Raw genomic sequence first — 25,431 nt, forward strand, 5'->3', positions numbered from 1 at the left:
CATGAGGCCCAATCAAGACATCACCAACAATGCCTGCCCAAACGCTCACAGAGAATCTGTGTTGATGACGTGATTGCACAATTGCGTGCGGATTCTCGTCAGCTAACACATGTTCATTGTGAAAATTTACAATTTGATCCGTAAAGAGAACATTTTCACTGAAATGAGGATTGACACATTGTTGGATGAACCATTCGCAGAAGTGTACCCGTGGAGGCCAATCAGCTGCTGATAGTGCCTGCACGCGCTGTACATGGTACGGAAACAACTGGTTCTCCCGTAGCATTCTCCATACAGTGGCGTGGTCAACGTTACCTTGTAGAGCAGCAACTTCTCTGACGCTGACATTAGGGTTATAGTCAACTGCACGAAGAATTGCCTTGTCCGTTGCAGGTGTCCTCGTCGTTCTAGGTCTTCCCCAGTCGCGAGTCATAGGCTGGAATGTTCCGTGCTCCCTAAGACGCCGATCAATTGCTTCAAACATCTTCCTGTCGGGACACCTTCGTTCTGGAAATCTGTCTCGATACAAACGTACCGCGCCACGCCTATTGCCCCGTGCTAATCCATACATCAAATGGGCATCTGCCAACTCCGCATTTGTAAACATTGCACTGACTGCAAAACCACGTTCGTGATGAACACTAACCTGTTGATGCTACGTACTGATGCGCTTGATGCTAGCACTGTAGAGCAATGAGTCGCATGTCAACACAAGCACCGAAGTCAACATTACCTTCCTTCAACTGGGCCAACTGGCGGTGAATCGAGGAAGTACAGTACATACTGACGAAACTAAAATGAGCTCTAACATGGAAATTAGGCGTTTCCGGGCACATGTCCACATAACATCTTTTCTTTATTTGTGTGTGAGGAATGTTTCCTGAAAGCTTGGCCGTACCTTTTTGTAACACCCTGTATTCAATTTCCTAATGATTTCCGAAATGGAATGTCCTATGCGTCTAGCTCCAACTACCATTTCGCGTTCACAGTCTGTTGTTAATTCTAGTCATGTGACCATAATCACGTTGGTAACCAGAGTGCTAATGGCAGGTTCGCCAATTCACTGACCTTTCATACCTTGTGTAGGCGACATTACCGCAGTCTGCGTATGTGCATATCGCTGACTTTTGTCATCTCAGAGTATACACAGTTGGAGTTTTGATGTCTGAGCACAGATATGTGTTGAGCGAGGAACTTGGCATAGGTCAGGAACGGCCTCTCGCACTGTTAGTGTGTTTTCTCCAGTTGCGGAAGCTTCACACGCAGAAATCTCACTGTGCTGACTACAGACATAGCTGCTGGCACACTTTGCATACTTTCGCACTCTTCTGGAACATTGTGGCTATCAACTGGACCGCGCCTACTCGTCATCAGCAATTTCGTCCTGTTTTACGGTACATGCAGGGCTTGGCCAGAAATGAAAGTGACAGTTGTGGGGGCTCCAGATGGCCAAGCATTTACAGAGAATACGAATGAGACTAGTCTGGTTGATTCCACATGTGTCTCATGCCTATGTGCGGACTCATTGGCTTCGCGGGCAGAACTGCTTCTTCGTGTTCTCTGTCAACTGTAATCTTCTTTCTTGTCCTCGTTTTGACCTTCAAGCTTTTAGCCCGGGTTGGGCGAGACGCGAGTCAGTTATGTTAGCGTAGTTTCCAAGCAGCGGTTGGTGCAGTGGAAAGAATGCAGGACGGTGACAGGAGGAACATTGGATCGGGTCCTTTGTGGAAGATTTTTTTCACGGGCGGCGTTCACTAAATAATGCACACATTTATTTCTCGGCCATTTTGGGTTGAAAAAATGTGGAATTTGTTGTGGGACATCGTGGAATATTCCCGGTTCAGCCCTTATAGTTTCACATAGTTCCAAACAGGTGAGAGTGCTATACATAGCCTTCAAAATACCATTCGTAATGAAGATGCGTTCAGAGCAGTGAGCTGACGTTGACATTGCTCTTGTGGTAAATGAGAGCGTCGCAGATACTTACAGGCGCTTGGAGAATCTTCACAGAGACCTGACACAGAACAAAAGCAGAGTGAGTCGTTGGGCGAAGTGTCTGTCACCAATGCAACAAGGTCGTGCAAACCTGTCAGATCTCCAGCCGGGCACACATACCGTAGCTGTGATTCCTGCAATGTTAGAATTTAGCGTTGCCACAAAAATACAACTTCTCCTTCGTCATGACAACGCAAGGCCTAACGCCAGTTTGCGCACCCGAACACAACAATTCATTGGACTGTTCTTCCTGATCCAGCCTACAGCCCGGACCTCCGACTTCAACCTGTTTGGCCCAATGGAGGATGCACTCCAAGGGGAGCAATACGTGGATGATGGTATGGTTATCGATGCAGCAAGACGTTCGCTCTGACATTGACCAGTAGAGTGGTATCATGCTGGCACATACGCCCACCAGTAAGCTGGCGTAAGGCCATCACATTGAACGGGTACTATGTTGTAGTATAGGACCTTGTAGTGAAAAGAGTGGGGAGTAATACGGTGTTTTGGAATCCTGAATAAAATCTACCTGCTTTCAGAAAAAAATGTATAGTATTACTTACTGATCGCCCCGCGTATAGCCTTTGGCTGACAGTCTTTCCCACCGCCGACAACTGAGGTAACAATGAAGAAAAGAAATAGGGAATCGGTCCAACGACGAGACAGGCTGTATGTGGAGAACTCTGCTCACATACACGACATTAACAAATGGCAAACTATAATGACTTAGGGCCAGGAGCCACATGGTGTCTAAACAGTTACATAAAATGCAATGTCCTGACTTACTGATTCACCATCACACAGCCCAAACCACTAAGGATAGAAAGTTGAAATTTGGAGAGGGTGTCCATCTTATACAATAGGCGTTATTTAAGAAGGGATTTTCCAAAATTCCGCCCATAACGTGGTAAAATAGGCGATGAAAGGTTTTTTTTGAAAATATGTCGCTATTAAGGCAACTTTTAAGCTAGACCTACGAAAGCTGGTGTTTGGTTTCCCTGTCAGAAATAAAGCAATATATGTTCCAGCGTTCTTGGAAATTTAACCCCTACAGCCGTGAAGCAGTGGGTGAACTTTTTTCCTTGATAATAAATCATTGTTAAAAAACTGGTAATGTATTTTCGAAGCTACTCTATAACAATTGGTGTTTGGTTTCTCAGTTAAAAAAAATAAAAAGTGAAAAACGTGGTTCAGTATTTTTGGAAATTTAACCTCCAAGGGGGTGAAATAGGGAATGAAATGTTTTATGAAAATAGTTCATTATGGAAGTATTTTTAATGCTAAATCTACCAAAATCTGAATCCGGCTTCTCGATTAGATATAAAAATATCAATCCCAATATTGGTGGAATAGAGGATGGAAGTTTTTATGGAAATACTTCATTTCGGTACCATTTTTGAAGCTAAATCGATAAAAGTTTTAATTTGGATTCTGTGTCAGAATTAAAAAATACACACATTTCACTGTTTTTGAAAATTCAACTCCTAAGGGCTTGAAATAGGAGGTCAAATGTTTTATGAAAATGTATGCCTGTGAAAGCATTTTTAAAGTTAGCTCTTTGGGAACTGCTATTTGGCCTTTAGATTAGAACGGAAAAATCCGTGTTTCACTGTCTTTTTGGAAATTCAGTCCCTGTGAGGCTGAAATGGGGCCAAGCCAATTCACTGACTGATCATCCCCCAGCCCAGACCGCTAAAGACAGAAACTTGAAATTTGCATACAGTGTTCTGTGGTGTCACCGCTAGACACCACACTTGCTAGGTGGTAACTTAAATCGGCCGCGGTCCTGTAGTACATGTCGGACCCGCGTGTCGCCACTGTGTAATCGCAATCCTAGCGCCACCACATGGCAGGTCACAAGACACGGACATGACCTCGCCCCAGTTGTACGGACGACATAGCTTGCGACAAGACGTATCACGTCTTCCTCTCATTTGCCGAGAGACAGATTAAATAGCCTTCAGCTAGTCCATCGCTACTACCTAGCAAGGCGCCAGTTGTATCTGTGCTAATAGCTTACTACTATGCAAGAGATGTATTTCAACAAGACTACATTAAAGTTAAGTATATGACAATCTCTCTTCTTTTCTTTATAGTTTTTCATCCAGTCTCCTGTTTCAGAATTTACGCCCGTCTGCGTTAGTTTCGCGTGCTTCTAGCCACTCATTGTGTCGAGACTTTAGGGAATCGACACAACATGTTCGTCTTGCGCTTACGCATTGTATAAGAAGGGATTGTTCGAAATTCCACTCCTAAACTGGTGAAATATAGGATGGAAGACTTTTTGAAATGTGTCGTTGTTAAGGCCGTTTCTCAGACAGAAAAAAGGACTTGTTTTAGCACTTTTGGAAATTCAACCACCAAGGCAGTAAAACAGTGGGCTAAAATTTTTTGAAAGTGAGGGTGACATATAATTAGATTTGCCAAAGTCTTTATTTGCGTTTTCAGTAACATGGTAGGTCTTGTAGGCAATGATGTCTCTGTCCACGAAACTTTCCAGGCCTGAAACATTGGGAACCCCTGTTCCTCCTCGAACAATGGCAACTGTCAACCATCCGTTGCCATGGGTGAATGTATCGTTAATGTCGATGCTGAAATTGAGTCTGCATCCGCAGAATACTGCTGGTCCATCTAGAAGAGCGTGCGCAGCGACAGATTTAACGGTGTTCTTCTTCTTGTCAGCTGCTGATGTTGTCATTTCGACGTCTTCAATAGTTTTGTATATTGTCTGTCTTGCACGTCGCCGTTGTCGTCGGTAGCGCATCGTGGCAGCGTTCAATGCAGTTGCCTGTGCGACAGCAGCAGCGCGAATGAGCCGCTGCGCGGCGATCGCTCGCTTAACACGCGGCAGAGCGCGAGACCTTCATTCGGACTTAGCGTATTTCACAGTGCCAGCCGCGCGTTATCCCGGAATACTAAAGATGGTAGAGGACTTGCCCGCGAAAGGCAAAGGTCCCGAGTTCGAGTCTCGGTCGGGCACACAGTTTTAATCTGCCAGGAAGTTTCAATACTAAAGGATATTTAAAGCTACATGTATGACAGTTAGTATTTGGTTTGTTCCTTAGAAATACAAAAATACATCTTGCACTGCTTTTGGAATTTAACCCCCAGAGGGGTGAATTAGGGAATGAAAACTTTCAAGAAAATATTTCGTTACATTAAAAAATTTAAAGTTAGCTCTACGAAAATTGGTATTTCAGTTCACACTTAGATATAAAGAAATAAATGTTAAGGCATAATAGGTTCTATGGAAGTATCGCTACAAGAACTCAAAAGGCATGATTAACAAGACCTTACACTCCAGCTAACAGAATCGCTTTTTGGTCAGAAGTACTTTCGGAAAAGACCATTCTTTCGTGACTTTAATTAGAGTGAAAAGTTTGGAAGGTGTTGCAATATGTGAACAACATTAAAAATCGGTTAAGAAAAACAAAAAGAAGCCTGTGTAGGCCATGCGGTCCACTCGAGCGGAGCAGTGGGCGCTAAGCTGGTTAGATATGTGTGTCTTAGTCAAGTACTCACGTGCGTAAGTTGCATATGTAGTGGTTGGTTCTGGATGGTACAGTTGCCTTCTTTTGCGCTTCTCCAGCATTGGAGAGACCACATAAATCATGTTTATCGAAACAGTCCAGGATAGGTACAACAAAACTGCTAAAAATTGGTCTGCCCACCTTCTTGATTTGTGTAGTTAGTCTTTTCGATCGGAAACCTCTACCTTAGTACTCTTTCGGTTACAGTAAACTCTATTTAAAAGCAGGCCTGCATTTTCAGTGCTGTTCAGCAAGTGGACTAAATACAGCTGAAGCGGTTTATTAATACCCAAGAGTAGGCTGTGTCTATAATCGTGAACTGGACAATGCTACCTTTGTGCAAAGGTCTATTGACACGCCTCTAATGGTCTTTTCAAACTAAGATGTGCACACATTCTCACTTTATAGCAAGAATGTTTATCAGTGCAGCAAGTAAGGCTCCACGTTCTGGTCAAGACGGACCAGCTGGGACTGAAGACAGCCATGTCATCTTCTGCCCATGGCGTCATTTGGGTGCACTTTTGGAGCTGGGCAGTGGAGAGGGGGGCTTATGGTCAGCACACCGCTTTCCCGGTAGTTGTCAGCTTTCTTGACCTTGACCGAGTGATGTGGCGCAGTGGTAGCACACTGGACTCGCATTAGGGGGGGGGGGGCGGCTGTTGAAACAAGCATCCAGATTTACAGTGATTTCCTAAATCGCTCCTGGCAAATGCCAGAATGGTTCCTTTGAAAGGGCGCGGCCGATTTCCTTCCCCGTCCTTGACGCGATCCGAACTTGTGCTCCATCTCTAAAGACCTCGATGTCGATGGGTCGTTAAACCCAATCTTCCTTCCTTCCTTTCTTGCTCTGGTAGCCCCTACTTCTCAAACAAGTAGCTAATATGGGAAGAGCTCTGTCAAACTGGTTTGTACGAAGGCGGCGTCATTTGATCATTTAATCACTATCGCGAAACACAAAACATTGAAGGTACACATCATACTGTTCTCCCAGGGTGAAAAGCAGCAGTTAATGACCACTGTCTACAACTTCTGGCTCGTATGTGATCTAGGGAGATGGTAAAATAACTGTGTAATGCGTTTTTGGAATTACCTAGCAATTCTGCGTCAAGGTGACACTACACCACAGTCTTCTCCTGATGAGTCTAGCTTCTAGGCGTCCATGACGAACAACACAAACAACAATTCAACTTATCATCCCCCCTCCTGTCTCACCCATCGTGGTGCATGAAGGACAAGGGAACTCCTAAATTGGAACCAGGGTTAACGACGTTTGTTCTCTTTACCAGTGAATTGAGGAATTGTCTGATATCTCATGATCGTCATAGAATGGTGTGCATCCACAGGGTACCAATAGCCATCCCACGTATGAAGTATTACTGGTTCACTATTGAGGTGGGAGCAGTCACGCTTTGGGTGGCGGCGTTTAAATCTTTGATGTCACTCATCATTAACGAGAGTGATTTGTGGGGTGGATAGTATCAGAGTAGGATCTTCTAGCGTACCGTCCAACCCTACAATCAACATGATGAAACGCATGAGCACTTTGGGACTACCTCTTGAACACTTTCCTCAAGCAGGTACTGCATAGAATGTCTTGCAATATCTTCTGACAAGTACCTAACTGGACTAGATTGAGACCAGTTAAAACCTGCAGTGCATTGTCACCTGAAACCAGTCCACACTTTCGGTGAACTCTAGAGGATGGACGTTAAAGAGTGGGAAAGGATTTCGCAGCAACATCTTGATCATATTGCTTACAGGATGCGAAAACAGAAGAATATAGCAGTGAATATTCTTTGTTCCTTACCCCACTCCTCCCTCAGATCGAAGCACACGCACATTCGTAGATATGCTGGGGCTGCAAACTACACACATCAACAAAAGTTTTGCATCACCCCAGTTCCCAGAACTCCTGAAGATAGACGTTGACTCTGGATATTGCATCACAGGCACAGACCCTTTAACTGTTCGGATATGTCACTAAACCAGCTTCAAGATGTAAACAACCATGCATGAGCAGGGCCTATTAGACGGAGGGAGTCCACCAAGAAGGAAGTACACGGCTCGTGTTGCCTGTAGTTCAACCATGCCTAGACGGTCAATACCGCTGTTCGATCGCGTCCTCATTGTTACTTTGTGCCAGGAAGGGCTCTCAACAACGGTAGTGTCCAGGCGTCTCGGAGTGAACCAAAGCGATGTTGTTCGGACATGGAGGAGATACAGAGAGACAGGAACTGTCGATGACATGCCTCTCTCAGGCCACCCAAGGGCTACTACTGCAGTGGATGACCACTACCTACGGATTATGGCTCTGAGGAACCCTGACAAAAACGCCACCATGTTGAATAATGCTTCTCGTGCAGCCACAGGACGTCGTGTTACGGCTCAAACTGTGCGCAATAAGCTGCATGATGCGCAACTTCACTCCCAACATCCATGGCGAGGCCCATCGTTGCAACTACGACACCATGCAGCGCGATACAGATGGGTCCAACAACATGCCGAATAGACCGCTCAGAATAGGCATTATGTTCTCTTCACCAATGAGTGTCGCATATGCCTTCAACCAGACAATCGTCGGAGACGTGTTTGGAGGCAGCCTGGTCATCCTGAACGCCTTAGACACATTGACCAGCGAGTGCAGCAAGGTGGAGGTTCAAAAAAATGGTTCAAATGGCTCTGAGCACTATGGGACTTAACATCTTAGGTCATCAGTCCCCTAGAACTTAGAACTACTTAAACCTAACTAACCTAAGGACATCACACACATCCATGCCCGAGGCAGGATTCGAACCTGCGACCGTAGCAGTCCCGCGGTTCCGGACTGCAGCGCCTAGAACCGCACGGCCACCGCGGCCGGCAAAGGTGGACGTTGCCAGCTGTTTTGGGGTGGTATTATGTGGGGACGACGTACGTCGCTGGCGGTCATGGAAGGCGCCGTAACGGCTGTACAATACGTGAATGCTATCCTCCAACCGATAGCGCAACCATATTGGCAGCATATTAGCGAGGCATTCGTCTTCATGGATGACAATTCGCGCCCCCATCCAGCACACCTTGTGAATGACTTCCTGCAGAATAACATCACTCGATTAAAGTGGCCAGCATGTTCTCCAGACATGGACCCTATGGAGCATGCCTGGGATAGATTGAAAAGGGCTGTTTATGGACGATGTGACCCACAAACCACTCTGAGGAGTGGGACAATGGACCAACAGTGCCTTGAAGAATTTGTAGATAGTATGCCACGACGAATACAGGCTTGCGTCAATGGAAGAGGACGTGCTACTGAGTATTAGAGGTACCGGTGTGTACAGCAATCTGAACCACCACCAGTGAAGGTCTCGCTGTATGGTGGTACAACATGCAATGTGTTGTTTTCATGAGCAGTAAAAAGGGCGGAAATGGTGTTTATGTTGATCTCTATTTCAATTTTCTGTACAGGTTCCGGAACTCTCGGAACCGAGGAAATGCAAAACTTTCTTTTATGTGCGTATTTTTTGAGCAGTTTATATCACGATGGTCATTGTCATCCAGCACACACTGAATGACCGTAATCGCCTAAAATGCACTCCAATTTCCCTTGAATCTCAGTATACGAACTCTGAGAACCACAGATCACCATCATGCTTCATCATTGAAAGAAGGGAGTCCATGATTGTACATTTCCCCCGGTGTTCTGCATGTGCAAACTTTTCCAGAAGAAGAGAACAGAGTCAACTACATTACGAGTTTCCATTGGTTTACAGTCTTCAGCTCTCTTTATGGAAGTTGTGATTCATTCTGCTCCTCTACCAAGTGGATGACTTTTGCTCCCAAACACTGAATGCCATCACGATACCAGAAGAAACAGTTGTATCTGTGCCTTGTACATATTCAGATGCTGCATTATCTGATCGAGCGCTGGCAGTTTTCAGTCGTTGCAAGCATATAAAGTTCTGCCTGATTGAACATCAGTCCAGAACTGCAATAGCAGCCAAGCTAGCGAACAACACTACCAGAAACACAGGAGTACTGTAGGAGATAAAAAGGTAATATTAGTACATAAATCACAACAACTGGCCTTAAATGTTTATGCTATGCTGAGGTGACAAAAGTCATGGGATACCTTCTAATATCGTGTTGGGCCTCCTTGTGCCCAGCAGGGTCCAGAAACTCGGCGTGGCATAGATTCAAAAAGTCGTTGGAAGACCTCTGCAGAAACAGTGAGTTATGCTATATCTATAGCCATGCATAACTGCGAAAGTATTGTTGTTGCAGGATTTTGTGCACAAACTCACATCTCGTTTATGTCGGGCATCTAGGTGGGAAAATCATTCACTCGAACTGTCCAAAACGTTCTTCAAACCAATAGTGAACAATTGTGGCCTGGTGACGTGACATCATTGTTTTGAAATATGAAGTCCATGAATGATTGCAAGTGGTCTCGAAGAAGCCGAACATATCCATTTTCAGTCAATGATCGATTCAGTTGGACTGGAGGACACAGTCCAGTCCATGTAAACACGGCCCACCCCAATATGGAGCCACCACCAGTTTGCTCACTGCCTTTGAGTCCATAGCTTCGAGGGGTCTGCCTCACCCTCCAACGACGCTGAAATTGGGACTCATCTGACCACGCCACGGTTTTTCAGTCGTCTAGCGTCCAGCCAGTATGGTCATGAGGCCAGGGGAGGTGCTGTAGGTGATGTCGTGCTGTCAGCAAAGGTACTTTCGTTAATCGTCTGCTGCCATAGCCCATTAACGCCGAATTTTGCCGCATCGTTCGTCGAGCGTCCCATATTGATTTCTGCAGCTATTTCATCCAGTGTTGCTTGTCTGTTAGCACCGACAACCCTACGCAAACGCCGCTGCTGTCGGTCGTTAAGTGACGGCCGTCGGCCACTGCGTTCTCTGTGTTCAGAGCCAATGTCTGAAATCTGGTATTCTCGGCACACTCTTGACGCTGTAATTCTCGGAATATTGACTCCCATAACGATTTCCGGAAAGGTATGTACCATGGGTGTTCAGTGTTAATTCCTTTCGTGCGGCGATGATCACGTCGGAAACCTTTTCACATGAATCACCTGAGTACAAACGACAGGTCCGCCAATGCATTGACCTTTCCCATCTACATTTACATCTGTACAGACACTCCACAAGCCAATGTAGGGTGCGTGGTTGGCTATGGTCTGTACCACCACTTGTCATTTCCTTTCCTGTTCCACTCGCAAATAAAGCGAGGGCAAAATGACTGTTTGTATGCCTCCATATGAGTCCTAATTTCTCCTACGAGGGGCACTCCAAAAGAAATACACACAACTTTTTTTTTTTAAAATACGTCTTTTATTCTACATGTTTGAAAGTTTTACAGTGTGTATATACTTCCTTTAGGAACAATATTTTCATTTCTCCACATAATTTCCATCCCTCTCAACTGCCTTACGCCATCTTGGAACCAGCGCCTGTATACCCGCACGGTAAAATCCTGGACCAATCTGTTGGAGCCACTGTTTGGCAGCGTGCACAAGGGAGTCATCATCTTGTTCCACGAAGAGAGTCCTTCAGTTTCCCAGAGAGATGATACTCACATGGAGCCAGGTCAGGACTGTAAGGCGGGTGTTTCAGTGTTGTCCATCCGAGTTTTGTGATCGCTTCCACTGTTTTTTGACTGACATGTGGCCGTGCACTGTCGTGCAACAGCAAAACATCCTGCTTTTGCCGTTGTGTTTATGGAAAAGTTCAAGGCAATCGTAAAATGCGTTTTAGACAGGCACGTGCCGAGTAAAACTGTGAGGGACGGGAAAAACCCACCGTGGTACAACAACAAAGTTAGGAAACTACTGCGAAAGCAAAGAGAGCTTCACTCCAAGTTTAAACGCAGCCAAACCCTCTCAGACAAACAGAAGCTAAGCGATGTCAAAGTTAGCGTAAGGAGGGCTATGCGAGAAGCGTTCAGTGAATTCGAAAGTAAAATTCTATGTACCGACTTGACAGAAAATCCTAGGAAGTTCTGGTCTTACGTTAAATCAGTAAGTGGCTCGAAACAGCATATCCAGACACTCCGGGATGATGACGGCATTGAAACAGAGGATGACACGCGTAAAGCTGAAATACTAAACACCTTTTTCCAAAGCTGTTTCACAGAGGAAGACCGCACTGCAGTTCCTTCTCTAAATCCTCGCACAAACGAAAAAATGGCTGACATCGAAATAAGTGTCCAAGGAATAGAAAAGCAACTGGAATCACTCAACAGAGGAAAGTCCACTGGACCTGACGGGATACCAATTCGATTCTACACAGAGTACGCGAAAGAACTTGCCCCCCTTCTAACAGCCGTGTACCGCAAGTCTCTAGAGGAACGGAGGGTTCCAAATGATTGGAAAAGAGCACAGATAGTCCCAGTCTTCAAGAAGGGTCGTCGAGCAGATGCGCAAAACTATAGACCTATATCTCTGACGTCGATCTGTTGTTGAATTTTAGAACATGTTTTTTGCTCGAGTATCATGTCGTTTTTGGAAACCCAGAATCTACTATGTAGGAATCAACATGGATTCCGGAAACAGCGATCGTGTGAGACCCAACTCGCGTTATTTGTTCATGAGACCCAGAAAATATTAGATACAGGTTCCCAGGTAGATGCTATTTTTCTTGACTTCCGGAAGGCGTTCGATACAGTTCCGCACTGTCGCCTGATAAACAAAGTAAGAGCCTACGGAATATCAGACCAGCTGTGTGGCTGGATTGAAGAGTTTTTAGCAAACAGAACACAGCATGTTGTTCTCAATGGAGAGACGTCTACAGACGTTAAAGTGACCTCTGGCGTGCCACAGGGGAGTGTTATGGGACCATTGCTTTTCACAATATATATAAATGACCTAGTAGATAGTGTCGGAAGTTCCATGCGGCTTTTCGCGGATGATGCTGTAGTATACAGAGAAGTTGCAGCATTAGAAAATTGTAGCGAAATGCAGGAAGATCTGCAGCGGATAGGCACTTGGTGCAGGGAGTGGCAACTGTCCCTTAACATAGACAAATGTAATGTATTGCGAATACATAGAAAGAAGGATCCTTTATTGTATGATTATATGATAGCGGAACAAACACTGGTAGCAGTTACTTCTGTAAAATATCTGGGAGTATGCGTGCGGAACGATTTGAAGTGGAATGATCATATAAAATTAATTGTTGGTAAGGCGGGTACCAGATTGAGATTCATTGGGAGAGTGCTTAGAAAATGTAGTCTATCAACAAAGGAGGTGGCTTACAAAACACTCGTTCGACCTATACTTGAGTATTGCTCATCAGTGTGGGATCCGTACCAGATCGGGTTGACGGAGGAGATAGAGAAGATCCAAAGAAGAGCGGCGCGTTTCATCACAGGGTTATTTGGTAACCGTGATAGCGTTACGGAGATGTTTAATAAACTCAAGTGGCAGACTCTGCAAGAGAGGCGCTCTGCATCGCGGTGTAGCTTGCTCGCCAGGTTTCGAGAGGGTGCGTTTCTGGATGAGGTATCGAATATATTGCTTCCCCCTACTTATACCTCCAGAGGAGATCACGAATGTAAAATTAGAGAGATTAGAGCGCGCACGGAGGCTTTCAGACAGTCGTTCTTCCCGCGAACCATACGCGACTGGAACAGGAAAGGGAGGTAATGACAGTGGCACGTAAAGTGCCCTCCGCCACACACCGTTGGGTGGCTTGCGGAGTATAAATGTAGATGTAGATGTAGATGTGGTCGAACACGACTCAGTCGAGCTTGAAGTTTCTCCAATGTCGTCTCATATGCATCAGAAGTTATGATGGTTCCACTTGTCCACACCCTTCTTGTCAAGAGTCCTTCGGAATCGAAAAACACCGTAGCCATAAGTTTTCCAGCAGAAGGTGTGGTTTTGGATTTTTTTTTCTTCGGTGAATTTGCATGATGCCACTCCATTGATTGCCCCTTCGTCTCTGGTGAAAAATGATGGAGCCATGTTTCATCACCTGTCACAATTGTTCCAAGAAATTCATCTCCACCATTCTCGTACTGTTCCAAAAGTTCGCTGCATACCGTTTTTCTTGTTTCTTTGTGAGCCACTGTCAACATCCTGGGAACCCACCTGGCACAACCCTTTTTTAATGCCAACACTTTTAGTATTCTGCATACACTTCCTTCCCCTATCCCAACGTAGTGTGACAATTCGTTCACTGTGATGCGTCTGTCAGCAGTCACCAATTCGTTAACTCTCTGCACATTGTCTGGAGTGTGGGCAGTACGAGGCCTGCCGCTGCGAGGACAACCCTCAATATTTCCGTGCCCACTTTCATCACGTAACCTGCTTGCCCACTGACTAACTGTACTGCGATCGACAGCAGCGTCTCCATACACCTTTTTCAGCCTCTTGTGGATGTTTCCCACTGTCTCGTCTTCACAGCACAGGAATTCTATGACAGCACGTTGCACTGACGAACGTGAAGTGTAGCAGCCATCTTGAAGACATGCTGTGATGGCGCCACTAGGGGGAAGAGGTTGAACTAAGTTTGAAAACAAGCGGGAAGGATGTATGTACACACTGTAAAACTTTCACACGTGCAGAATGAAAACTGAATTTTTACAAAAATACTGTGCATCCCTTTTGAAGTGACCCTCGTATCTTATCTTCGTCTTCCTTAAGCGCAATGTATGTTGGTGGCAGTAAAATAGTTCGGCAGTCAGCTACAAAGGTACTCTAAATTTCCTCGATAGTGTTTCTCGAAAAGGACATCGCCTTCCCTTCATGGATTCCCATTTGAGTTTCCGAAGCAACTCCATAACACATACATGTTGTTCGAACCTACGGCTATTCGACATCTGAATTGTTCGACATCTTTGTTGAATCCGACCCCGTACAGATCCCAAACACTCGAGCAGTACTCAAGACTAGGTCGCACCCGCGTTCTATACGCTGTCTCCTTTATAGGTGAACCTCCTTTTCCTAAAATTCTCCCAATAAACCGAAGTCGACCGTTCTCCTTCCCTAGAACAGTTCCCAAATGCTCGTTCCACCTCGCTAGTAATACTGTATCCGAACATCACAGCTTTGATCTTGCTACTCATCCGCATTAACTTACATTTTTCCATATTTAGGACTAGCCGCCAGCCATCACACCAACTGCAAACTTTGTCTAAGTCATCTTGCGTCTTCCTACAGTCACCTAACTTCGACACCATCAGCAAACAACCCCAGACTGCTGCCCACCCTGTCAGCCAAATCATATATGTCTATAGAGAACAACAACGGTCCTATTTCACTTCCCTGGGGCACTTCTGACGATACCCTTGTCTCTGACGAACACTCGCCGTTGATGACAATATTCTAGCTACTATTATTTCAGAAGTCTTCGAACCACTCACGTATCTGTGAACTTATTGCACATGCTCCTACAGAGTGTTTCAAAAATGACCGGTATATTTGAAACGGCAATAAAAACTAAACGAGCAGCGATAGAAATACACCGTTTGTTGCAATATGCTTGGGACAACAGTACATTTTCAGGCGGACAAACTTTCGAAATTACAGTAGATACAATTTTCAACAACAGATGGCGCTGCAAGTGATGTGAAAGATATAGAAGACAACGCAGTCTGTGGGTGCGCCATTCTGTACGTCGTCTTTCTGCTGTAAGCGTGTGCTGTTCACAACGTGCACGTGTGCTGTAGACAACATGGTTTATTCCTTAGAACAGAGGATTTTTCTGGTGTTGGAATTCCACCGCCTAGAACACAGTGTTGTTGCAACAAGACAAAGTTTTCAACGGAGGTTTAATGTAACCAAATGACCGAAAAGCGATACAATAAAGGATCTGTTTGAAAAATTTCAACGGACTGGGAACGTGACGGATGAACGTGCTGGAAAGGTAGGGCGACCGCGTACGGCAACCACAGAGGGCAACGCGCAGCTAGTGCAGCAGGTGATCCAACAGCGGCCTCGGGTTTCTGTTCGCCGTGTTGCAGCTGCGGTCCAAATGACGCCAACGTCCACGTATCGTCTCATGCGCCAGAGTTTACACCTCTATCCATACAAAATTCAAATGCGGCAACCCCTCAGCGCCGCTACCATTGCTGCACGAGAGGCATTCGCTAACGATATAGTGCACAGGATTGATGACGGCGATATGCATGTGGGCAGCATTTGGTTTACTGACGAAGCTTATTTTTACCTGGACGGCTTCGTCAATAAACAGAACTGGCGCATATGGGGAACCGAAAAGCCCCATGTTGCAGTCCCATCGTCCCTGCATCCTCAAAAAGTACTGGTCTGGGCCGCCATGTCTTCCAAAGGAATCATTGCCCATTTTTCAGATCCGAAACGATTACTGCATCACGCTATCTGGACATTCTTCGTGAATTTGTGGCGGTACAAACTGCCTTAGACGACACTGCGAACACCTCGTGGTTTATGCAAGATGGTGCCCGGCCACATCGCACGGCCGACGTCTTTAATTTCCTGGATGAATATTTCGATGATCGTGTGATTGCTTTGGGCTATCCGAAACATACAGGAGGCGGCGTGGATTGGCCTCCCTATTCGCCAGACATGAACCCCTGTGACTTCTTTCTGTGGGGACACTTGAAAGACCAGGTGTACCGCCAGAATCCAGAAACAATTGAACAGCTGAAGCAGTACATCTCATCTGCATGTGAAGCCATTCCGCCAGACATGTTGTCAAAGGTTTCGGGTAATTTCATTCAGAGACTACGCCATATTATTGCTACGCATGGTGGATATGTGGAAAATATCGTACTATAGAGTTTCCCAGATCGCAGCGCCATCTATTGTTGAAAATTGTAACTACTGTAATTTCGAAAGTTTGTCTGCCTGAAAATGTACTGTTGTCCCAAGCATATTGCAACAAACGGTGTATTTCTATCGCTGCTCGTTTAGTTTTTATTGCCGTTTCAAATATACCGGTCATTTTTGAAACACCCTGTACCTGCGTTAACAGCCTACAATGGGGCACCGTGTCGAATGCTTTCCGGAAATATAGAAATATGGAATTTGCCTGTTGCCCTTCTTCCGTACTTCTCAGTATATTATGTGAGAAAAGGTGAAGCTGAGTTTCGCACGAGCTATGCTTCCTAAAACCGTGCTGATTCGTGCATGTAAGGTTCTCAATGTCAAGAAAGTTTATTATAATCTAACTGAGAATATGTTCAAAGATTCTGCAGCAAACAGATGTTACGGATATTGGTCTGTAATTTTGCAGGTCCTTTCTTTTACCTTTCTTACGTACTGGAGTCACCTGTCCTTTTTTCCCGTCGCTTGGGATTTTGCACTGAGCCAGAGATACACGATAAACGCGAGCTGGGTAAGGAGTCAATACCGTAGAGTACTCTTTGTAAAATCGAACTGGGATTCAATCCGGACCTGGTGATTTACACTCCTGCTCATAAATTAAGGATAACTGCAGAATGTGATGCCACACAACGTGGCGCTAATAGCATAGGCACATTGGGAACACACATGACACAGATCTGTAAGTCCACGGTATTGGTGATAAGTTGAGAAAACCGTCCCGAAGCACACGAGCTACAAAACGCCACTGTTTACTGCGCAAGTACCCCAACATCAGTATGGGATATGATCACCATGCACACGTACACAGGTGACACAACGGGTTGGCATACTCTGGATCAAGTGGTCGAGCAGCTGCTGGGCTATAGCCTCTCATTCTTGCACCAGTGCCTGTCGGAGCTCCTGAAGTGACGTAGGGCTTTGAATACAGGCAGCGATAAGTCGACCGAGAGCATCCTAGACGTGCTGGATGGGGTTTAGCTCGGTGGGGCCGTGCGTTATCATCCATCAGGAGGAAGTTGGGACCCGCTGCACCCCTAAAAAGGAGGACATAATGGTGCAAAATGATGTCCCGATACGTCTGACCTGTTACAGTTCCTCAGGCAAAGGCATGCAAGGGTGTTCGTGCACCAATCATAATCCCACCCCACACCATCAATCCACGACCTCCATACAGGTCCCTTTTAAGGACATTAAGGGGTTGGTATCTGGTTCCTGGTTCACGCCAGATGAAAACCCGCCGAGAATCACTGTACAGACTATACCTGGACTCGTCCGTGAACATAACCTGGGACCACTGTTCCAATGACCATGTACTGTGTTCTTGACACCAAGCTTTACGGGCTCTCCTGTGACCAGGGGTCAGTGGAATGCACCTTGCAGGTCTCCAGGCAAATAAACCACGTCTGTTCAGTCGTCTGTAGACTGTGTGTCTGGAGACAACTGTCCCAGTGGCTGCGGTAAGGTCCCGAGCAAGGCTACCTGCAGTACTCCGTGGCCGTCTGCGGGCACTGATGGTGAGACATCGGTCTTCTTGTGGTGTTGTACACTGTGGACGTCCCGTACTGTAGTGCCTGGACACGTTTCCTGTCTGCTGGAATCTTTGCCGTAATCTTGAGATCACACTTTGTGGCACACAGAGGGCCCATGCTACGACCTGCTGTATTTGACCAGCCTCCAGTTGCCCTAGTATTCTACCCCTCATAACGTCATCAATATGTGTTCTTTGAGCCATTTTCAATACACAGTCACCATTAGTACGTCTGAAAACGTCTGCACACTTACTCGCTGCACCGTACTCTGACATGCACCAACACACCTCTCCGTATGTGGACTGCTGCCAACGCCACCGTGTGACGACCGCAGGTCAAATGCACCACATGGTCATGCCCCGAGGTGATTTAGAGCCGCAAACCGCCCAACAGAGCGTTGTTTCACCATGTATGAGCATTATCCTTAATTTATGAGCATGAGTGTATTTCTTTCAAGTCCTGCAGATGTTTCTCTACATCAGAAACCTTGTGTGCGTCATACTAGCCCCCTCTGTACACGTGCATATCGCTATCCCATAACTCGTCTCACCTCAGTGTAAGTTGATTGTATTATCATCTGTAACGAATGTACATAGTCTATCGATTGTATGTGTTTTATGTCTAGGTCCTTGTGGACGACGATCCAGAGGAAGGTGGACAGTTCTCTAACCTGCTTAGCAAGGTGAGACGGCAGCTAGAAGGTGACCATCGTCTGATTGTTGTGTCAATGAGAGAAGAGGCATCTTTCCAGGACTCATTCCGGTGTGGTGACGTCAGTGATGAGAGCTGGGACGATCTCCTGCTTACAAAAATCAGGCTCAATGGGGCTAAGCGGAAATGCCAGCTAGATGAGCTCGTATCCAGTAGAGCAGAGCTCCAGAACCTGCTAAAACACAGGCTGCCCTGCTTGGTTGCCCTCGCCAAGGACTCAGGCTATGTGAAGCTGGGCCAAACAATGGATCCTCTACCAGCCAACTATGTGCCACAGCAGTTGGTTACAAGACGGTATGTGAAGGACGAATTCTTCTCGTCTCTGGCTGTAAGAGATGTATGCATTATGGATAATAGTACTTATAGCATATTTACTGACAAACTGAGCCACCTTATGAAGCATTACAAAGAGTGCAGCTTTGAGGAATTGGAGGAGTACCTTGCTGCACCTACTTTAATGCCCATTTTGGCTAAAGTTGAAAGGACTGATATTATCACTCCTGAGGAGATACGCAGAAAATACAAAGGACTACATGTGTATGTAGTAAAGCACAATGAACGTGGGTGGAATGTACAGAACTTTCTTGCTGGAAGTGGTAGGATTCGACGCTATGCCAGAGAACAGAAATTACAGTTTCTGGAGGCACTGGATTCCAGCAACAACATGTTAATTGTGGAAGGAAGACCTGGAGTTGGTAAGTCAGCCATGCTGCTGTATCTGGCTAGAGAAGTGAAACAGAATAACCCAAGCAGCTGGGTCGTGCAGATAAATCTGAGAGAATGTTACGAGAAGTTTGAGAAGCATATGAGTGCTGAGGAAGTCAGGCAACTTCTCCTGCAGAGTGTGGTGACCAATGAAGGGGAACTGGCTGAGCTGGAGATCGGCTTGCTCCAGCACTGTCTTCAGAATTACAAAAACATGGTGTGTCTGGTGGACAGCTTCGAGGAAGTGTGTCCAGACTACGCAGAGAAGTTTATTCAGGCTCTGAGGCTGCTCTCACCTCGTCAAGGGAAGCTGGTGGTGACGACGCGGCCGGCCGCTGCAAGGTTGCTAGAGGATCATCTGGGATCGCTGGCACACTCGCTACCTGCCTTCAGTGACAGCCAACTCCAGAAATACTTTGACCAGTTCCGATATAGGGCGCCCAGAATGCGAATCGATACCCTCACAAAGCCACTCAACAATCTGCTCCGAATCCCACAGTTGGCTGAAATATACATGGAGCTGGTGGACGCTGGATCATATGATATCGTGACTTTGTGTGAAGCCTTTTTCTACAATAAGCTTAGAAAACTGAACAAGGAACAATTTGGGGGTAACCTGTCTGATGCTGAAGAGAGAGAGGAATTGGAAAACATATGGAGGTTCCTCGAGGCCGAGCTCAAGCGTTTAGCACGCTTACTTCTGGAGCGAAATGAGGAAATCTCGTTGCAACAAAAGTGGCCGCCTGTCTATGATATCTCTGTGAAAGCTGGAATAGTGCGTCGAGTCACTGGAGAAATGCCACTGTTCGTTCACAGGTCTTTCGGCGAATATTTTCTCGCCAAGTGGTATTTCTCAGATGTCAGCCAAAATGCGTGTGCAACAGTTTACCGTAGTGCACATTCAGGGAGGAGCCTTGAGTTTTTCCTGGAAGTCTTTGATCGCATGGTGAGTCGGGGGTGCCACCTGCTGAGCGCAGTGCTGGATGGTGATGAGAGAAGAGTGAGGGCCCTGCTTCGAGACCCTGAGGGACTGGCAGAGAGAGACACGTGCGGTCGCAATGCACTTCACCTGGCAGCCGCCCAGGGGGTCGAGTCGTCGCTGCTGCGGCTCTTGTGCGAGCACATGACGTCCGCCCTGACAGAGGAGGATAGACTCATGCACTGGACACCATTGCAGTACGCAGCCAAAAGAGGCCACTGGGGGGCAGTGGAGGTGCTGCTACAGGCTGGCGCCAACCTCAGCCAACTGGGCAACATTCAGGTAGGTACAGTATTTATGCAAAATAATATGAATATCCCCCCACATTTGCTTTAGGGTCACATATGGTATCTGCAATAGATTTGCTTCCTTTGGCTAAAGTAAAGTCTTGTCTCACTGTTGACTAGGGATCCCTGAGGGTTCTGTTATGTCTACCTCATTTCAGTAGCTGAATTACTTGTTGCTGTTGTTGTGGTCTTCAGTCCTGAGACTGGTTTGACGCAGCTCTCCATGCTACTCTATCCTCTACAAGCTTCTTCATGTCCCAGTACCTACTGAAACCTACATCCTTCTGAATCTGCTTAGTATATTAACTTTAACCTATCCATTTCCCTTTTTAAATTTTCTAACCTACCTGCCTGATTAAAGGATCTGACATTCCACGCTCCGATCCGTAGAACGCCAGTTTTCTTTCTCCTTATAACGACATCCTCTCGAGTAGTCCCCGCCCGGAGATCCGAATGGGGGACTATTTTACCTCCGAAATATTTTACCCAAGAGTACGCCATCATCATTTAACCATACAGTAAAGCTGCATGCCCTCGGGAAAAATTACGCCTGTAGTTTCCCCTTGCTTTCAGCCGTTCGCAGTACCAGCACAGCAAGGCCGTTTTGGTTAGTGTTACAAGGCCAGATCAGTCAATCATCCAGACTGTTGCCCCTGCAACTACTGAAAAGGCTGCTGCCCCTCTTCAGGAACCACACGTTTGTCTGGCCTCTCAACAGATACCCCTCCGTTGTGGTTGTACCTACGGTACGCCATCTGTATCGCTGAGGCACGCAAGCCGCCCCGCTAACGGCAAGGTCCATGGTTCATGAGGGGGCTGAATTACTTGTAGCTAACGAAATTGGGGCAGAGGATCACCTGGTTACTGAAAGATGTCTATTAGTTGGGAGAGGGAGCGGGTCTGGACAAAAGCACAGCATGGCCGTTTTGGTTAGTGTTACAAGGAAAGTTGATTGAAACTCTGTGTCTCATTTACAGAAAAGTTTGCACAACAGAACTGTCAAAGAAAAATGTCGTTCACTTATAAGCATAGCTTATGGCCCGGCTTAGTCCATACTCAAAAGAACGACAGAGCTTACCAACTACGCAAAAGGAATTCACTTAGTGCACATTTATTTCACAAGAATCTACACACATGGAGAGAAACTAAACACAACCGAAGTCTTCGTTCCAAATCAATAAAAATGCTCGTGAAGAATTGAACTGTCTCAGTTATATATATGAGGGTAAGTCAATTGTTATCCGCAAAGTAGTTATACAATTTTATTGTAATGAAATATGAAACTTACAAGTACATCATTTTTCGACATAGTCTCCTTGCGTTTCAAAGCACTTGGTCCATCGGTGTACAAGCTTCCTGATACCCTCATAAAAGAAAGTTCTCGATTGAGCTGCGAGCCAGGAATGCACCGCTTCTTTTACTGCTTCGTCCGAGGCAAATCAATGGCCCCTTAATGCCTCTGTGACTGGACCAAACAAGTGATAGTCAGAAGGGGCAAGATCGGGACAATGTGGACGATGATCCAGTACTACAAATTTGAGTTTCTGGAGTGTTTCAGCAGTGTGGGCACCAGTATGCGGACGGGCATTGTCGTGCAACAACACAACACCTTTTGACAGCAATCCTCTGCGTTTGTTTCGAATTGAAGGCTTTAGCCTGGCAGTAAGCATCTCACTGTAACGTACATTGTTTATTATTTGCTCCGTTCCCCATAATGTTCCAGTACTGGACCTAGTGCGTCCCAAAAAATCCGTAAGCATCAGTTTTCCTGCTGACAGTTGGGTCTTGAACTTTTTCTTGCACGGTAAATGTGGATGTTTCCATTCCATACTCTGCCGTTTACTCTCCGGCTCGTAATGATGGATCCATGTTTCGTCACCAGTAATGATCCTGTCTAAGAAGTTGTCCCTTTCGTTACCATAACGATCCAAACGTTGTTTTGCAGATGTCCAAGAGCGTTTGTTTATGCAACTGTGTGAATTGTTTTGGGACCCATCTTGCATAAGCTTTATGAAACCCAGGTCTGTTGTGGATGATTTCGTAGGCAAAACCGTGACTAGTTTGCAGACGATATGCCACTTCGTCAATAGTTAATCGTCTGTCGAAGAGAATCATTTCACGTGAACGCTCAATGGTTTCTTCATTTGTGGCGGTAAGCGGTCGTCCGGCTCCTTCATCGTGCGCAACACTTGTTCGATCATTTCGGAATTTTTGAGTCCATTCGTAGACACTCCGTTGTGACAAAACACTGTTCCCGTATTGTACCAAAAGTCTCCGATGAATTTCGGCCCCTGATACGCCTTCCGACCACAAAAAAACGGATCACTGGACGTCGCTCTTCTTTGGTGCAAATAGACAACGGAGCAGCCATGAATAACAACACGGCAGCGATAACGAAACTAACCTAGCAGCTTGAAAATTGCAAAATATAACAACAAATAAACAAAGCATGCGTCATCAACGTAAAACGACAGTACTACCAAAATAAACAAAAATGTAACTAAATTGCGGATAATAACTGACTTACCCTCGTAATATACAGATGACTGGCCTGCAAAATAATGGAAAACATAATATAGAAGAGACGTGACTATCAGAAGGCACAACTGAATTGATTTTAAATGAAGTAGCAGAAGTAATTACTTCATCCATGGTGCAGAAATGGTTCAAATGACTCTGAGCACTATGGGACCTAACATCTGAGGTCATCAGTCCCCTAGAACTTAGAACTACTTAAACCTAACTAACCTAATGACAAGGTCATCAGTCCTCTAGAGCGTAGAACTACTTAAACCTCACTAACCTAAGGACATCACACACATCCACGCCCGAGGCAGGATTCGAACCTGCGACCGTAGCTTTCGCGCGGTTCCAGACTGAAGGGCCTAGAACCGCTCGGCCACACCGGCCGGCTCCATGGTGCAGGGTGTTTTATAATGTTTTGACAATTTCCAATTTAATAACCCACAAACTAATCGCGAAACTAAGTTAAACATTACACAAGGTGCAACATTAATCCAAATTTACTTATTGAAGTACGATACGGGATAAACGACGGTCATTCGCGGCTACACAATACTCGAGCTGTTTCATCCAGATTTTGAACACATCTTTCGTAACTACTGGAGGATTTTTCGAAATTTCGTCGTGAATTAGATGTTCTGACTGTTGGAAACTTCTCGGCTGGTCGTTTGCGCACGTTTTCGGACGGCTGTACGAGGGCCAGTTAACTTTCGATTCGATGCACTGACAGTTTCACGAAAGTTTCTTATCCAGTTCAATATTGTCCCACGAGCGGGAATTGGACATCGCGGCTGAATCTCGAAATGCTTACGACAGGCACGTCCCACGGCCACGACAGATTCACCGCAGAGAAAATAACACCCCGACGCGAACGGACGATGTTGCTGCCACCAGTACGATACGATTACTGATCAGTATGTGGGATGAAACTTGACACTCCGCACTGCTAATAAGGTTTTTTTAAGAGGTGGAGCCCCTCCACACCCACACCGGCATGATGGCCAACACGAAAGGTCTTCTGTCATTCCTGCATAACGGTTAGTTTTCACTAGAGTGATGTCTCGCAGGATGTGGGTACTGAGATGTTTGCGTACGTCTGGTTAAGGTTAACCATTAATACGCTCTCATCTGGAGATAGCCGGCCGGTGTGGCCGAGCGGTTCTAGGCGCTACAGTCAGGAACCGCGCGACCGCTACGGTCGCAGGTTCGAATCCTGCCTCGGGCATGGATGTGTGTGCTGTCCGTAGGTCAGTTAGGTTTAAGTGGTTCTAAGTTCTAGGGGACTGATGACCTCAGAAGTTAAGTCCCATAGTGCTCAAGGCCATTTCATCTGGAGATAGATTTGGTGGAAAGTTGAACGAAGGCTAGTGCTTTGAAGGGCAGAGCGGAAAAAGTGCCAAGGCAAAAGAAAAGGGAAAAAAACCTCTGCCGTATTTGGGTCTGGTTGTAACAACAGTAGCGGTTTTGTTGCTGCATGCGACAGGTCGTGCTTTGTTAGTAGTGGGTGCCATACAGGTCGATGCCTTTGACGTTGTGCAGTGCTGTTACTCAGCGGCTGCCGCTGCGTGCCCGTTTTGGTTTCTCGGTCAGCGTCAGCATACCTGTGTAACAGTTAAGTCCGTCATCGTTTTGTGTGCGATAGGCCATATATCAGATTCACATTCTAGGGTAATGTTGGCGGTTTGTCTGCGCGTCAGTGTGCGAGCTTGCCTGTCTCCCTGCTGTAGCCTGTTGGTCGGCTTTAATGGCAGCTGGCATATCCAGTCAACGTTGCTTACATGCAGCTGCTTGCCGACGTTTGTCTCTTGTGGGTGTACGTTAGCTTGCCATAGGCTGTTATAACCCTAGCTAGTAGTGTCTTTGGCCGCTTATGCTTTCACAGTCATTGTATCTGGTTAATTCGCGTTATTCGATTTGAAATCGTCAAAAAACATTGGTTGGTTGGTTGCATGGTTGATGTGTGGGAGGGGACCAAACAGCACGGTCATCGGTCCCAGCGTCAAAACATTGTGAAACGCCTTGTATGGGGAGAGGTGGTATTCACACACACGCAGCAGCTAATGCGTGCACTTGGCATACCAACAAGCAAGACTCGGTAACATAAGATTCGCTGTAATAAACTGCCGCTCCCAAATCGCGAAAGACTTGAAATAACAAGGATAAAAGTCACGAATAAGCGTTTAAGTAACATCTAACATTATTATGACGCTTCTTATGTTCAGACTGTGCCAGTTTCGGTTAATTTCAAACAACGAAGAGGAAACGTACCATCCTTCACAGCACCCGAGTTGGATCCCCTAAGCCGTCCACACCAGTATCCAAACCTGAACGTATTCTCCGGTGAACTCGTATCCCAGAACGCTTTTCTCA

General features: G+C 46.0%; 1 protein-coding gene across 1 annotated transcript in view; it reads left to right on the forward strand.

Moving 5' to 3' along the window:
* Positions 1 to 25,431, forward strand: part of LOC126210572 (uncharacterized) — a 73,587-nt gene that overhangs the window by 11,381 nt on the left and 36,775 nt on the right. Inside the window, exon 2 of the mRNA XM_049939837.1 lies at positions 18,482 to 20,533. Within this exon, the coding sequence (XP_049795794.1) occupies positions 18,482 to 20,533 (2,052 nt within the window). The remainder of the gene's footprint in view (positions 1 to 18,481; positions 20,534 to 25,431) is intronic.

Source organism: Schistocerca nitens, chromosome 10, assembly GCF_023898315.1.
Source record: "Schistocerca nitens isolate TAMUIC-IGC-003100 chromosome 10, iqSchNite1.1, whole genome shotgun sequence".
NCBI lineage: Eukaryota > Metazoa > Arthropoda > Insecta > Orthoptera > Acrididae > Schistocerca > Schistocerca nitens.